The sequence below is a fragment of the Neltuma alba genome, unplaced genomic scaffold, assembly GCF_004799145.2.
Source record: "Neltuma alba isolate B1F8T4 unplaced genomic scaffold, ASM479914v2 tig00012864_pilon, whole genome shotgun sequence".
In the NCBI taxonomy this organism is placed as follows: Eukaryota; Viridiplantae; Streptophyta; class Magnoliopsida; order Fabales; family Fabaceae; genus Neltuma; species Neltuma alba.
The window spans coordinates 191,494-207,619 of record NW_021637245.1 but is presented as its reverse complement, the minus strand read 5'-3'; the positions used below and the strand labels follow the sequence as shown (position 1 = coordinate 207,619).

Below are 16,126 nucleotides of genomic sequence, written 5' to 3'. Positions count from 1 at the left end.
TTTCCTTGGCGAAGGCCTTGTTTAATCGCCAATCACTGTATATAATCTGTCTGATTGATACTGCGGTTCAGAATTTGGTTTAGAAAACAAAGTGTTGTTTGAAAGAAAGCGCGACAGAGTCGTAAATTGAGCGACTCCGCAGCCGGGTCTGTTTCTCCTCCTCTGATTATCTGGGTCCACTCCTCCACCATCGAGAGAACGACGTCGTCCCGAGCTGTGGCGTATGATCACACAAGTTAAAGGTAGGGCGGAGCAACCGGATGAGCTATCCCAAGGTAAACTTTTGGAAACCGGAACTCATGGCCCAGCCTGCAACTCATATTTCCAGTTGTTATTATTTTACTGATGTCTTTCTCCCGTCTCGGCTTTATTTTTCTTTTTTCTTTTTTTTGTGTGTGACTATCTCAGCCTCATTTATTGAGTGGTATATATCAAACGCGATAAATAATTCTCACGTGTCACTCCACACAAACACACAATCATATATAATACAGATAATGAAGGATCCATGTCAGCTCCAGGTAAGGATTTATTCATTGGGAAAGCTAAAGTGCAGACATGACACAGACAAGATGGAAGAATTACAATAAAATCTCAAAAAAATAATTATAAAATAAGTTTTAAGAGGTGTTATATTCTACCCTGAAACTTGTCATTACAGCTCACTTAAATTGTTATTGAAACTTCTTAATAATTATTTTTTTTGTTTGGTAGCTCAGTGTAATTCTCTTCTCTAACAAAACCAAACCACGACGTGCTGCAAAATTAGGAGGCAATTACAGCTTGTCATTTTACGCAAAAACAGGAAAACTTTGCTTGAACAACGTGTGTATATATATAACAACCACCAGTTACTTGACTTCTTCGTTTTGTCTTCGCGGTGAGCACGTCATTCTCTGTTCACTTGGGGGTTTGGTAATAAATAGGTTTGTCAGCAGTATCCATTGAGGTAACTGGAAGCTCTTGTGCTGATTCCTTCACTGTTGCCGGTGGCGTCGGGTCTGCCAGCTCGTCCTTGCCTTTTCCCCACACCACACAGTACAGACCCGCCGCGATAATCATCCCTCCTATTATACTGCCATCACCAATAATCCAGCCATATATAGCATGAGTCAGCCAATCATATATACTTGATAGACCAGCACTATATATCAATAATAATCTAAACCACACACAAAAAGAAAAGGACAAAAAAAAAAAAGGAGTGGACTGAGGTCCAAACAATAGAAAATATACCTTCCGAGATGGAGTTGTTCGGACAGAAGGAAGGAGCCCAGAGCAGCAACGATGACCATGCAGAGGGGATAGAAGGCCGTCACGAACACTGGGCCTTTGGTCTGCAGCACCAATCCTTGCATGTAATACGCTATCCCCGACCCAGCTATTCCCTGCATGTGTAGTTTCGATCATGTTTGTATCCTCATCAGTGCGCTGAATTAACCATATATAATAAGAACTATATGCAGCTCGGGTGAGAAGTAATGACCGCGTAGAGAGGAGAAAAGAGCCTGTAGTCCCAGCCGACAGACCAAGCTCCGGGGTGGTGGTCCGATATAAGAGCCACCGCTCCGCTCTGCAAGCTGCCCACTAAGCATATCAAGCACGCCAGTGACAGTTCCGCCGGGTACTTCTTCACCGTTATCGACTGTACATATGCAATTTCACTCTTGATTCAGTTAAACATAGTTCGATCTGGGTTAATGATGAATTGAGTTCATTATAGGAATGGACATGTGGCGAACCTGCAAGATGAAGAAACAAGACCAAGCGGCACAACCTAGGAGTATGAAAAGTGTGCCGGTGAGCCAGTGTTTGTGAGGGGAATCATGGCGTCCCTCTGCCTGCTGCTTGCTTGCACTAATTGCAGAATGAAAAAGGGGTACGATGGGGCCTTTGTACAGCGTCATCAGCAGCGCCCCTCCAAACGTCACCATCGTTCCCACCACCTTCGCTATGCTCCCTGCCTCCCTTATCATCAAACGCTCCAACCTGACCCAAGTTCATCACATATAATCATATTCATTTATTACTCCCGCATGTGTGTTATTTTATGACTATGAAATTTCCTTTGTGGCTGGCTACTGAGTTCTGACCTAAAGATGATAGCTAATACAAAGGTGATGGAGGGCACGGTGTTCATAATAGCAGACGCAAAGGTGGCTGAAGTGTACTGCATCCCCAGGAAAGTGAAACCTTGGTCCACCACCGGCCTGAAAATCACATACAGGTTAGGTTACACTTAAAATTATCTATTATAATAACACGTTTAACTTCCCCCGAACTGCTACTTCTACGATATTTAAAAACTTGTTGTCTAGTCCATGTAACAAATTAGATTCTTGCATGAATATATATATATATATATATATATATATATATATAAATAAAGGCGAGTTGTTTAATTTTTAGACAGGCAATAGAGATCAATTCATACATGATATTGCACGATTATTAGTTCCTTCTTTAAGAGACATATGATACTGATGGGAAAATATAGGTTAAGAGTAATACTCCAGAAAGCCGAGAAGCATGATCTGTAAAAATACAGAGATTGTCATTTTGGGCCTCACTTTCCTGCAAAATCAAACAGGAAGAAAGCATGAGATAAGAACGCAGTATAGAGGAGGCGGATGCATAAATTAAAATGAGGGAAAGAAAGACGTACCTATCAAGGAAGAAAGCAAAAGGAGCGAGGGAGAGAGCAGCAAAGGCATTGCGATAGGCACTAAACACAAAACGATTGACACCGTGCTTCATACTGGTCATCCCGAACAGCACAGTCCCTGCTATCCCAAACTGCAATGCCACCATTAGCACATAAGGCTTCGCCTTATTCATCAAACTGCTCGTCCCACACATTTCTCCCTTCACTCACTCAATTTCTCTGATCACAACTCTCAGAGATGCTCCGAACTGTGTCACAGCCTGCTTCTTTTATATACAATCACCTCAGAGAGCGATGACCGAGACAACCAACCCCACTTGGCCAAGTGCATCTGGATAAGCATCAAAGTTTCTGCTTTTTAGATATATTCCCCTCCCTAATTAACTCAATTCTCACTCTTTTGTAATTAATAAATAAAAACTCCATTCAGGCCCCTCCCCCCCCCCCCCAAAAAAAAAAGCTTCTTTAATTTAATTTTAGTTTCTTGGCAATGTGCCAATATCGACGTAGATGCGTTAAATTAGTTAGTGGAGTACTGGCTTCCTCTATGTTGAGTCAGAGCACACTTGGGGGCATGTCACCATGTTTTCCCATCAAATCCTCAACTTTTTCCTGAGTATGGTGGGCTCTCCAGGCCATTAATCTGGCTAAACCTGTTTCTTTATTTCAAATTGCGAATCCCTTTCTCCCTCCAATCTCAATCACACCGAAATTTGCTCTACGTACCTCACTTACGCATGCAGTGCCAGTGGCTACTAGCCAGCTACTAGCTAGTCCCAATAATGAGTTCATCTCTCCATCATTTATTGGTAAATGATAATTGATTGGCCAAAAATAAACGTTATTAATTTGTATTTTTACTAGAACAAAATATATAGCTAGATACTGAGAAGAACAAGAGAAATTAAAGGGCCTTCAAAATTGTGAGCATCATGTAAATGATCTCTTGTTCCGTGTGTTCTTAAAAGGAGGGATCGTGCGCCAGGTATGTGTGCTTCGACTTTTTCTAATCTCATCCTCTTCCCAGCTTTATTCATCATTTATAACTCAAAAGTTAAGATGATACGGTGCACGTTTTTCATTGGATGATATTGGGGTTAAGTGAAACTTCGTTTTCGTTGAATTACACAGGAGATACGCGAGAATCAAAATTATTGTGAGCCCCAATGATAGGATGGTCATGCTTGTGAAATTGGAATTTGATAATGTTGCTTTTTCTTTTTGAATGACGATTGTGTGTGAAAAAACTAAAATAAATAAAATTCATTCAGATCATATTCAAACGACACGAAATTATTATTTTTTTGTGCCAACGATACGAAATTAATATTAAATTCATAAAGTAAACAAGAAATTAAACCCATAAGATTCATTGTGAATGACCATATATAAATGAACACTGTGCTAACGAACCAAATGACTAAAAAGGGGACACAGGTTTGAAATGGATTCTCAGTACGTAAAACCCCTCAAAATTGTACCCCAAAAAAAAAAATCCCTCAAATATATTCTAATATGTTCAAAATCGAATCAAATTGGTTATTTCCAAACAAAACTAATTAAACATGAGTTTGAAATGGATTCTTAGTACGTAAAACCTCTTTATCAAGATCCATGTTTCGCTTGGCGCCTGATCCGCCATATGTTTGCTTTTCGATAAACTTGGGAAAGGAGAAGGCCAAAGTTAAATCGAAGATACCCCCATCCCCATTTTTGAAGTTTCTCCCCTGTCTCTGTCATTTTCAAGTTCAGTAATTTTTTTTTTTTGGGGTACTAAAGTTCAGTATTTGAAGCTAAACAAACTCAAAAGTTCTGGGTTCTTTCCAAATGCGGTTGTCGTACCAGTCTTTGTAAGTACGTCACACAAAGTAAGTCCATTTTGTAAGGATATCATTTTCAAACTCACCTTAATTTTAATCTGCAGATTTAAATGAACAACTAGAAATTTCTCCCATGCGATGCACAGATTAATCTATTTGATTATATTTAAAAGTTTAATAAATTGCGTTATCTAAGATAGTTTAAAATTTACTGCTGATAGGAATATATTTTTTTATTCATTTTAATGGAATTTGAATTAGAAATGCAGAATTTATGGCGAATAGATGAAAATTTGAAATTAATTATTTATTTCTCTATTTAAGCCTCTTATTGACATGCTATTTAATTATAATACCTCCTATTTAATTTAATATATTCAGATTTCAATTAAGATATTATTTAAATTGAAAGTTAATTATTAATTTTTTCATTTGAATCTCTATTTGAAATTGCATTTATTTATAATGTTTCCTATTTAACTCAATATATTCAAATCTCAATTAAAATGTTATTTAAATCTCATTAATTAAAGATATTTGGATTCTATAATCTTATATTTGACTTATTTTTAAACAAATTAAATATTACAAGTTTTTAAAAATATAATTGATTTAAATTTTACTTAATTGATGCATAAAGTATTTAATTCATTGATATGTCACGAGAATAAAATTTAATACATATAATTGATTTTATGAATAATAAATCATATTTTTAAAAGTGAGCGATATATTAGATATTCATTAATTGTATTTGCGTCAATGATGCGTTTTAGTCTTATTTTTCATGACTTTTCGCATTAAATATCAACCGATACAAGCTTTTATGGCTGAAAAACAAAGAGATGTAAGCTTTTATGATGGGGGAGAAAAGCTTCTCAATATAATTTTTTTATTTTAAAAAAATAGAGGTGACGAGAGATTGCACCCGCATATCAAGGAGAGTGCGTCTATCCGTTTAGTAACGATAAGTTGCCTTGTAGGAATAAAAATTATTGAGTCCAAGTATTTTATTTCATCATTTCATGGCCCCAAAAAAAAAAAAAAAAGCAGAGAGAGAGAGAGTTTTTAATTGGTTGCTTCTTATTCAGCATGCATAGTCGAACTCTAGGGCCTGGAAGCAAATCCGTTTGCTTCATAATGATGCGTTCTTTGTGTAATGCTCTATGGTTAAGGAAAATGATTTCGAAAGATCCATATTTAAGTGTTTGCATAATGGTCACTGAACAATACTGTTAAACGCAAAACGAGTATGGGGGCTATGGCTAATAGTTTCTTATCCTCTGTCATTGAAATCCAGGGGCGTGATTTGTCGCAGTGAGTGCAAGCACTTTCTGTTTCCCATGCTGGTTTAAACTAGTAAAAACGATTACGAATAGATGAAAGCCGTACATGGTAAGCTTGCATTAGCATATAGAAAAAAGTGAGAGAAGATGTTGCTTGGTTTATTTTGGCATGCTCAATTATAGAGAGAAGACGTGCAAAATACAACTCTACAAAGGCCAGTTTTACAAAAGAGAATAAAAGAGAGAAAAAGAACGGTTCAATTTTGAAAATAAAGAAAGGAAAGAAAATGAAGAAGAACAAGACAGATGCAGAGAGGGAACCTGGGCACCACAACAAAGACCTACTCTTCAATCATCGTGTGCCCAAAAAAAAGCAAGATAATAATAGTAACGGAGACGAGATAGGTCAAAGGAAATACGATTATGGGATTCCTTTAGGCTCATTAAAGAATTCTGATTTAAACGTGGATTAATCATTCTTTTCCCACGTACGTGACACAACAAATCTCTACTCTCCGCAATACTGAAATGGGAAACAAATGGGATATTGAGTGTCTCTTCCACTAAAAAATTGCCATCGTTTTCATGCATGTTCATATTATCCTCTACACTAATCACTCTCAATAATTCAGGGTTCTTCCATATCTGTTGGGTTCAATTTTAGGGGTAAATCGCGACGTCACACTAAAACCAAGGGCGAGGCCCGAGTGCCTGATAAATTCAATAAACATGCAGAATAGTATTAGTAATATTATATGCTGGGTGGAATTCCGCATCAACTTCTTCTAAAGCAGATTTGGCCTCCTGCACTTGCTGCAATATTGCCTACTAGACCAGTGCTTTTAATAAAATAAGCATGAAAGTAGTAATAGTAATTGCATTACCTTCATGCGAAAGGTAGAGTAAATTAGGTGGACAGCAAAATCTAAGTCAACGAGATAAAGAACAATTCAATCACATCCAAACAAAGTAATGTTTCAATTACTGGAGTTAAGAAATTACTTGACTAAGTTTATCATGCGGAACAAGATTACGACAAGTCTAAAAAAATATGATTCAGGAAAATTGTCATTGACTAAATGGTACAGATGTAATCAAACAATCATCTCTTGCAGCTTCCCGAGTCCTATAAAAAAGGTCCCTTTTAACTTCATCTTCTATTGTCTGAAAGCAGCGGCTATCTTCTTTTGAAGGAGTTCCACTCCGACACGAGGAGACAATCGCGGTAAAATTTCCTGAAAATGAGACAAACTTTGTCATGACACAGAGATTCAGATAGGTGAAGGGTATGAAATGGGAAAACAAACGATGATGCTACTTCGCTGGACCTAAGATGGCCCAATGGTAACTCATCCCAACCAGGGCTGGGCGAAATGGCCCAAATTCAGCATTGCTAATGCTTTTCAGATGGGGATGTCACCAGATCGTAGGCCAGCCGTTTACGTTACAAAGCTCACTTCATCAGTTCATCTTCATCATTTAAGCGTGGGAAAGCAAGGATCTCTCACAAACTCTCCGAATAAAGCTTCTGCAACTGCTCTACTGTCATCCTAACGGAGTTTTCTAACAGAACGTTGCAGATGGGAAAACATTGATTAGATAGACGTGGAACGAGAGTAATCTTTATAGCCAATGATGTCAGACTCACATACAACTAAACTAGATGTACTACTTCCATTTTTAAAATATGAGACCTAGGTTGTGGTACAATGCAATTGGACTACAAACTAGGTAGTATCATTTATAGGCAAGTGCGATACTGCAATGAATCAAAGTACATCTGATTGGGACCTGCGTGATGCTAATTTGGCGATGTCATGTCATTTTTCCCCCTCAGGATTCATGATTTAATAATAATGGTCAAACGTTCAAGTCATAATCACTTGCTAAACTGAAACCTAAAAATTCTCAGTTTTCCAGAGCCATAATCTAATAAATAAATCATCAAACCAAAGCCTCAAAACGTTAATATATAGCTTTTGCCCAGGACAAATGAAGCCTGCATGATCAACTATAGCAGCCTGATGCCTTAAAACTCTGCTCTATTCAACCCCTACTCAATCTAAACTTATTTCAGACAAAATAGTTCAAGGATGAAGCAGACTAGATGGCACACAAGGGGTACATTTCACCCAACAAATGCTCCTTAATCAATAGAGATATTAAAAGAATACTGACATACCAGAACTTACTGGAAAGAACTCAAATTTTATTAGTATCTGAAAGTGAATGCGAACAAGCTTTTCCTCACTAAGGACCGACTTCGTTTACATATAGAAGCAACTAAGATCCGCTAGCCAAAAAAAAGGATCCATATTCATTTATAATAACTCAATATTCAATAACTATGCAATCATAAAAACTATGCAAACATCGGGACAGAGTTGGAGGAAAGATGGCGTGACGCTCAAGGGAGAACAAAAAACAACTACAAAAAAGTAGGAATAATACAGACTCAAATGAAGAGCTAAGAGGTCATTCTGAGTGCTTCTTAACAGGCAAACTCCAAACTCGAGGTTGAAGCAACAAGTGCTAAAACCAGTCGTGTACTGGGAAAAGATTAAACAAGTGACAAGGGGCTAATCTTGAATGAAATTTTACAGTTCTAAGCCAGGTGGTTTGGGACTTTGTAATACCACAGATCATGGCAATTGCCACTGTTTTGAATATATTTTCATGAGCATAGCGAGAGTAATTCATCCATTTATAACATTTTAATCATCAGTGAAACTCACTGTTCCATTATTGATTGCTATTTGCTACTCTGCCTACCATTACTATCTGCAAAGTTCAGTGACAGCACAGGGGCATGAAATGTAGATTTTCTCGTTTTCAAATTAGCCACCCTTTTTAATCTTCAAATGAGCAAATGCTACCATTGAACTTGTGGATTGTGGTATATACCGTATGCTTTTACAAATGAAACCTTGTCTCGGTAAACAATAGCCCCAATGCCCAGTTCGTAAGTCATAGGTCTTCAACACTGAAAATTCGATGCGAATGTGAAAAATGAGCACTTGCAGATCTATTATCATAATTTAGGAGTCACTGCTCCCAAACCCCTATGTCAGCCATCCCCCCTTCCCTCTTTCATTTCCCCACTCAATTCGGAGTAATCATAGTGTCAAGCAATAACCGCCATAGAGTTTCTTGCAGGCGTCAAGTCAATGTATAGGCCGTTGTAAATGTTTGAAGCTCTCAAGCTCCACCGTAAAGGTCAAAATTTGTCGTATGAGACAGACAGCATGCGACTCCTAGCTTTGGGTAAGCTAACCAACACACACACAGAGGCACACACACAGAGCAGTAAAGAGATCGAGGCTCGAGCTAAGGGAGAGCCCATTAACCAAATGGCGGTCCCGAAAACCAAGCACAGTATTTGAAACTGACCTCTGTGCCATCGGAGTGTAATTTGGCCAACACGGGTATCTCATATTGGTAAGCTCTTTCCCATTCCGGATTGCTAGTTATATCCCTTATCTGAGAAAAACCGACATGAGGAACCTGATATTCAAACATACAGTGGAGGAGGGAGAGAGGGAGATACCTGCAAATCTACGTCGTGAAGTGAATCAGGACCAGAGAGCAAGAAAGCAGCTTGAAGTTTCTCTTTGAGACCATCGCACAAGCAGCAATCGGGCTTCGAGTAAAGGACGAGCCTTCGAGAAGGTGTGGAAGGCGAAGATGGAGATGAGAATGAAGAAACAGCGAGGGGCTTGAAGGCCCACCTAACGCTTGGTCTGGTTACCATGACAACGGAGGAAGGCCTTGCCAACGCCGCAGCCGCCGCCGCGGCGGTTGCAAACGCCATTGGGGCCAGGCGGAAGCAAGAATCGGGCACCAACAATTGATACTGCTTTGAAATAAGAGTTCAGGGCCCACGCCCCGCGCGCGAAGTGTAGATCGGCTTACCAGTTACCAGTTATGCCGTTTATGCCTCCTATCACTGCCTCGCTCCAGGCCACGGGATATTGCTTTCCTTTCCCGTGGATATTTAGCCTGAGACGCTTTTGAAAATTTACTTATAAAATAATTGATCAAAATTTGAAATGATTAGTTGATAGTTTCCCCCCTTTTTTTTTTTTTTTGCCAAAGCGTAGTTGAGAGGTGATTAAATGGTAGTAGACTATTAATATTCTGGCAAAAAAATGATAAATTATCTATAACACTTGTGAATATTCCAAAGCTTACGAGATTTTTGTGTGTACTTGACGTGAGCCAAAAGATATAATATTAGAATTTAGAAGAAGAAGCGGCACCCGCTCTGGCCACTCATCGACTTCCCTCTTCCATGGCGCTCCCTCACTGCCGCCATTTCTTACTTATTCATCTCATTATCCTCTCTGCAACTTCACTGGCCTCTCCCCAAGAACAAGAGACGCCGGTCACTCGCTTCCAGCAATACCTGAGGATTAACACGGCTCACCCACAACCAGACTATGCTTCCGCTGTCTCCTTTCTCATTTCTCAAGCACAATCCATAGGCCTCCAGTATCGAACTCTCGAATTTTCACCTGGGAAGCCCCTCCTCCTCCTAACATGGCTTGGCTCAAATCCATCTCTTCCCTCCCTTCTTTTCAATTCCCATCTCGATTCAGTTCCCGCAGAGCCCTCCAAGTGGCTCCACCCCCCCTTCTCTGCTGTGAGGACCCCTGACGGCAAAATTTTTGCTCGAGGAGCCCAGGACGACAAGTGCATCGGCATGCAATATATTGAGGCAATTAGAAATCTAAAAAACAAGAATTTCGCGCCTGCTCGCACAATCCATGTGTCTTATGTACCGGAGGAGGAAATAGGTGGTCTTCATGGGGCTGCTAAGTTTGTGCATTCGGTGGACTTCGAGAATTTGAATGTTGGGTTTGTATTGGATGAAGGGCAGGCCTCGCCTGATGACGAGTTTAGAGTTTTCTATGCGGATAGGTCACCATGGGGATTGAAAATAAAGGCAAATGGTCCACCGGGACACGGTTCGAGGATGTATGATAACAGTGCGATGGAGAATTTGATGAAGAGCCTTGAAGTTATCAGTAGGTTTAGGGAGAGTCAATTTGATGTGGTTAAGGCGGGTAAAGCGGCTAATTCCGAAGTTATTTCGGTGAATCCCGTTTATGTTAAAGCTGGCGTTACTTCAGATACAGTGAGTAGCATGAGCAAATATCTTTCCAGGTGAGAACTTCTACATCAATGTTGTATATAAAATGGTTCGTGGCATTTATGCAGGGATTTGCGATGAATGTGCAACCTTCAGAAGCAGAAGCAGGATTCGATCTGAGGTTGCCCCCCACTGCGAACCCAGAAGAAATGAAAAGGAGAATTGCTAAAGAATGGGTTCCAGCTATTAGAAATATGTCATATGAGGTTAAGTATTTGTGAAATTGGTCCTGTGGTATTTTTTAATCGAGTGCAACTATATCTGTCATTGTGAAAGTATTCGTTTGGGACATATAAATATTAAAGTTTGAGACGGATTATTTCATTTCATTTCGACGGATAATGCTATGTTATTTCAGACATCAGCTAACGAGTTATGTTTCTACGTTCAAGTTAACTGTACTTTTGCTTATGTACTGTTTGAATTTCTTTTTTTGAGGACATTGGCCTGGTAGGCTAGCCAGTTATTCTACATGCCGTGACTTATGTAATTAGCACGAAAACGTTGTTGTTCTTTTTTTGGTCGTACGTGAGTATTACATGCATGAACATGACAGAATCTTAACTAGCATTGTAAGCATGATTATCAGATTGCTGCCTGGTGATAGCCTAGTACCATCGTCCATGCACTTCAAACAAGTTTGAAAGAAAAGGGTGAATGAACACTTTTTTAGACATATTTTTCTTTGCTCTATGATTTGTATTCCCGCTAATTTTTAAAGTAAAATAGTGCTATTTGGATGGGTTCCTGGTGTATGAAACTCGAAAGGTACCGTTTTTCACCAAAATTTTGAAATTCAAGGGCTGTGGAGGGGAAGGTCGGTTGGTTACTGGTTATATGACACTCATTATTGTTTAGCATAAGTGTCATCTGTTCAAATTATTTTGCCTTATGAATCATTTCCATCAATCAAATCATCAGAAGTTGGGGTGGGTGTTACTCCCATACATCCTGGGATGAATTACTTCCGTCTGAGATACTGTTTTCTTCATTATTGTGCTTGTTTCCTTGATTAGTTCATGATTTCATCGTTTCAGTTCTTCACTTGCTGCATGCATTGACAACCTTGATATTTTGGCTATATTGGATGTAACATCAGAAACTGAGATGCTTTGGAAACTCTGACCGTTTTGCTAATGGTCATTGTGTTAGCTTTTTATTTCAGGATTGTTATTCTTTTGCTTGTTTGTGATCAAACAAAAGTATAGAATGATGGTTGACAGGCTGATTGCATTCTGTATATGGCAGATCATAGAGAAAGGACCCATTAGAGACTACACGGGGCGCCCTTTAATGACCTTAACTAATGCCTCCAATTCATGGTGGTTAGTTTTTGAGCAGGCTATCACATTTGCTGGGGGAAAACTAGCGAAGCCTGAAATTCTGTCTTCAACAACTGATGCTCGGTACATTAGACAGACAGGAATTCCTGTACTTGGTTTCTCACCAATGTCAAATACTCCCATCTTGCTTCATGACCACAATGAGGTTTGACGATTTCTAATTCTTCATTGGGAATCTCTCCTGCTATTTCATATGATTTCAGTGATAGCTCATCTCTTTTTAACTCCCATGAATTCACTTGCAGCATCTACGAGATACTGTGTATTTGAAGGGAATAAAAGTATACGAGAGTGTGATAAGTTCCTTGAGTTCATTTATGGAAGCATGATAATCGATGTCCACCGTTGTTTCTTGGTAACGGACGAGGCTATCTTGTTAAACCTCGCAACGACTGAAGGTGAAGAATACTTGAGCCTCGTGTGACTTGTAAGGTGAAGAATTCTGGGAGGTGGATGCTCCCACCCCACGAGGCATTGGGGAATCAGATGTTCCGGCACTTGTTATGCGTCATAACTTTTGAAATTTGTCTGTGTGATCTGTAAATAGTTTCCATAAGGCATTGGAAAGCCAGTAACAAGCAAGATGTCTGTTTGACCCTTAAGTAGCACTTTGAGTTGATATCTAATTTAATTAGTTGCCACAACTCTGCGCTGGTGGGGTGGATTGACATGGTTTATAATTTTTCTGCAGTATTCATGAACTTGGCTTCTGTGCTTTCATTTGCATGCGTGTGCTTGTCTTCTAAGCGTTTTGGGTCAGCATTTGCTCTTCTCTCAGAGCTCAGTGATTTTCTTCTGTGGGCCAAAACTGATTAGTGTGGAGTATGGAGTAATATGATACCCTTGTTCGATCCTCCGCATATATTGGGCCTGTGGGCCTTTGAAAGAGTCTCCACAACTTTCAGATCGTCAGACTTTATTATGATTTCCATTTGAATCTTCTTGGTTACTCCGGGTTCGTTGAGTGAATTCTGGGTCCTGTAAAGCTTTTCCCACTTTTATTTTAGCATATATAATTTAAGGGAGAATTTTTCGGGAAAAAAAGCTTAAAATTACTAAATTTTAAATAAGATTTAGCACCAACCTTTTAATTGATTTTGACAATATTAGACTTGTAAATAACAATATATTTTTGTAAAAATTCTTCATTTGAGATTTAGTAATTTCAATTCTTTTGGTAGGATTCTGCCGTAATCTAATTCTTTTGATGTGAAAGTCATTTGTTTCATTAAACTATAACGAAGAGAATTTAGTTTTCAAAATGATTTGTCGTTCGCCAATGCTATGAGTTACAATAAATATGTCTAACATTGCAAACCATGTAATAGTCAAGGGCTTTTTTGGATTCACAATGCTTTTTTAGAATGGCTTATAAGCAATTTTTCAATAGTAATTTACAAAATGCGAGGTGAATATGTGAGATAAGTTTTGTCTTGGTTTATGTGAAATGTACTTATAAGTGATTTTAAACGTGATAGCAAACGGGACCTAAAAATCCTCGTAAGCATATGTCTCACGTAAATCGAAATAAAACTGCTCTCATATGTTTATCTTGTATTCCGTAAATCACAATTAAAAACTGCTTATAAGTCATTTCAAACGTCCATAATCCTCACTCCAAACGGCAATTTTTCTTAATTTTTTCCAATCTAGTAAATTCAAGAGAAGTCAGTGAGGCGGGAAAAAGGAATTTCATGATAAATTACTAAGACGCTAATTATCGTGCCGCATCCATGAACAGCTGAAAATCAAGTCTTCTTTTTTTTTTCTCCGGTGATTAAAAAAATCAAGTCTTTAGCTCAGAGTAGTGTATACTATGTAGCAAACACTTACTGATTCTCGTTACATTTTGACTGAGGGTAACGAATAACTCATAATGCTTCATTCCCCCGTCGAAAGTATATCTGTCCATCTGTTGCTTTTGTTGGCCTTATTATATCCAAAACTTCCCCCCAGACAAGACCCAATTCAGTCAATTAAAAAGCTACGAGAAGATTTGTTAGACAGTGTTAGCTGGAATAGTGGAAAAAGAAACAGGTTGGGGAATAGGGAAGCGGCTAAGAAGGTTACTAGTTGCAGCAAGTGGATGAAGAAGTCGGGTGCAAGAGAGATATATTGAATTATATATATGTTATTGCACATAAGGAAACAGCTATCAAACACTGAAGGGGATGACGCGAATTGTAAACAGATATGGTTGTTGAGGATATCCATGCAGCGATGGGAGAGTGTTTTCTGGGAAGTTTCACTAAATATGCATTTTATCTAAAGCAGAAAATTGAATCCCACAAATTGTGAGACGAACTCAGAGGGCACATGGATACTGCCTCTTCATCCCCCAACAACCAACCCAAATGAAAAAGAAATGCTGACCAGTGCAGATTCGCCCATCCCTCCCAATCTCTTAGCCCTCCTCATAATTTATTTGAAAATGAAGGATCTGATCCTGCTCTGATATGCATGCACAGGCATGCTTCTTCTGTGAGGTTTCAATATGGAATGGCCCTACTTCCTGCTGGCTGTACTCGCCTCTCTCATTTATTGCGGCCTTATATTATTTGCTTGTCGCTTTCACTCAAAGTCTGAGGGGTACGGAAGGTCCAAGTCGGTACGGGCCAGTTAGGATAGAGGTACTACTAAGCATATCTCTGCCACACTATCAAGATCGCATGCATTTATATTTATGGTCAATCAGCTCCCCACCAGCTGATCTCCCTGTGTGGTTTTAGCTAGTCTATGATATAGATAACGCATTCCTTCATTATCCCAAGGAAAAAAAGAAAATTTAAAGGAGACAACATAAAAATGTGCTGCTTTACAGAAATTAAACATCAGCCACTAGCTTCAATTCTCCCAAACACACGTTGGCAAAAGCGGTAGATATTATTTTGCCCAGGAATGCAGGAGTTGCTCGAGTTGAGAGAACTTTGTTTTACTTTCCAGGTAATCATAATCAGTCACAACCCAATTTAATACGTCAGTCAAAACACATGCACGCAATTATATTATAGAGGTGGTCCCTTTAATTTACTCTATATTGCGCGCACATGTATATAAAACATTAGCAGATGTAGAATTATGTGAAAAAAAGAAGGGGGGTGGGGTGGGGAACAGAGTGATCGTGTTCACATATATTAGCAAAATTAAACGGCAAACTTGTCAACTAATCCCACAAGGTCCAGCTAATGCAGCATTAGGCTCAAACCCAATTTTGCAGACGAAGTTTCCATCCAGCTTCCAGCAAACAGAACACTCGGTCTCTCTCTCTCTCCCCCCTTCGATATTTGAGGGATTTACAATGAGGAATGCGGCAAAAACATGTGGGAATCATTATAATGAAAAGTAATGTCACGTCAAAGACCGTACCCTTAGCTGCACCTAATTAATCAAATGTCAAATTTTGTTAATTAACAGAGCACGTACGTACATGGTTTTAAGATTCGTAGAATTTGTTATCAGCACCAGACGTGATGCCTTGAAACCTGATATTTATATTCTTTATGTTCCCGAGTGCATCACAAGAGCGTTAGGAAGAAGAGAGGAAGGCAGACGACTTTGTACGGATTAACGACACTGCTCTCTTCACTCCTGTATTCTCATTGGAGAATGCAACTTAACTCTCGACTGTTACTATTAATTTCCCTTTTTTTTCATTTAATACAAAAGGACACGCCCGTTGCAGAATCCTTTGCTCTATACACAAGCTCCGAGTAATTAAAATAGTACGATGGTAAGAGGTTTGGGTGTCTTCTCTTCATTTTTTAAAATGACCATTACAAATTCAAAAGAGGAGGAGGTGGGCTTCTATGTGGACTAATGACAAGCCTTTGCTGTCAGGTTGACAAACACGCATACTTTGG

General features: G+C 39.0%; 3 protein-coding genes across 4 annotated transcripts; 1 reads left to right on the top strand and 2 right to left on the bottom strand.

Moving 5' to 3' along the window:
* Window positions 1-489: 489 nt before the first annotated feature.
* Window positions 490-2,928, bottom strand: LOC114731899 (WAT1-related protein At4g08290-like). The gene is made up of 7 exons (XM_028919151.1): window positions 2,666-2,928; window positions 2,512-2,574; window positions 2,094-2,210; window positions 1,743-1,989; window positions 1,487-1,645; window positions 1,237-1,388; window positions 490-1,075 (listed from the first exon to the last, which is right to left on the bottom strand). The coding sequence occupies exons 1-7, from the start codon at window positions 2,857-2,859 to the stop codon at window positions 901-903; spliced, it is 1,107 nt and encodes a 368-aa protein (XP_028774984.1). The 5' UTR covers window positions 2,860-2,928; the 3' UTR covers window positions 490-900.
* A 3,769-nt stretch (window positions 2,929-6,697) lies between these two features.
* On the bottom strand, window positions 6,698-9,750 carry LOC114731901 (uncharacterized). The gene is made up of 3 exons (XM_028919153.1): window positions 9,319-9,750; window positions 9,162-9,251; window positions 6,698-7,006 (listed from the first exon to the last, which is right to left on the bottom strand). The coding sequence occupies exons 1-3, from the start codon at window positions 9,580-9,582 to the stop codon at window positions 6,929-6,931; spliced, it is 432 nt and encodes a 143-aa protein (XP_028774986.1). The 5' UTR covers window positions 9,583-9,750; the 3' UTR covers window positions 6,698-6,928.
* A 248-nt stretch (window positions 9,751-9,998) lies between these two features.
* LOC114731895 (aminoacylase-1) lies at window positions 9,999-12,989 on the top strand. Of its 2 annotated transcripts, none has more exons than XM_028919145.1 (4): window positions 9,999-10,908; window positions 10,992-11,129; window positions 12,076-12,411; window positions 12,512-12,989. In XM_028919145.1, the coding sequence occupies exons 1-4, from the start codon at window positions 10,063-10,065 to the stop codon at window positions 12,593-12,595; spliced, it is 1,404 nt and encodes a 467-aa protein (XP_028774978.1). In that variant the 5' UTR covers window positions 9,999-10,062; the 3' UTR covers window positions 12,596-12,989. The 2 variants fall into 2 exon arrangements, with proteins under 2 accessions (XP_028774978.1, XP_028774979.1); XM_028919146.1 differs by having other exon boundaries at window positions 10,006-10,908; window positions 12,172-12,411.
* The last annotated feature ends 3,137 nt before the right edge of the window (window positions 12,990-16,126 follow it).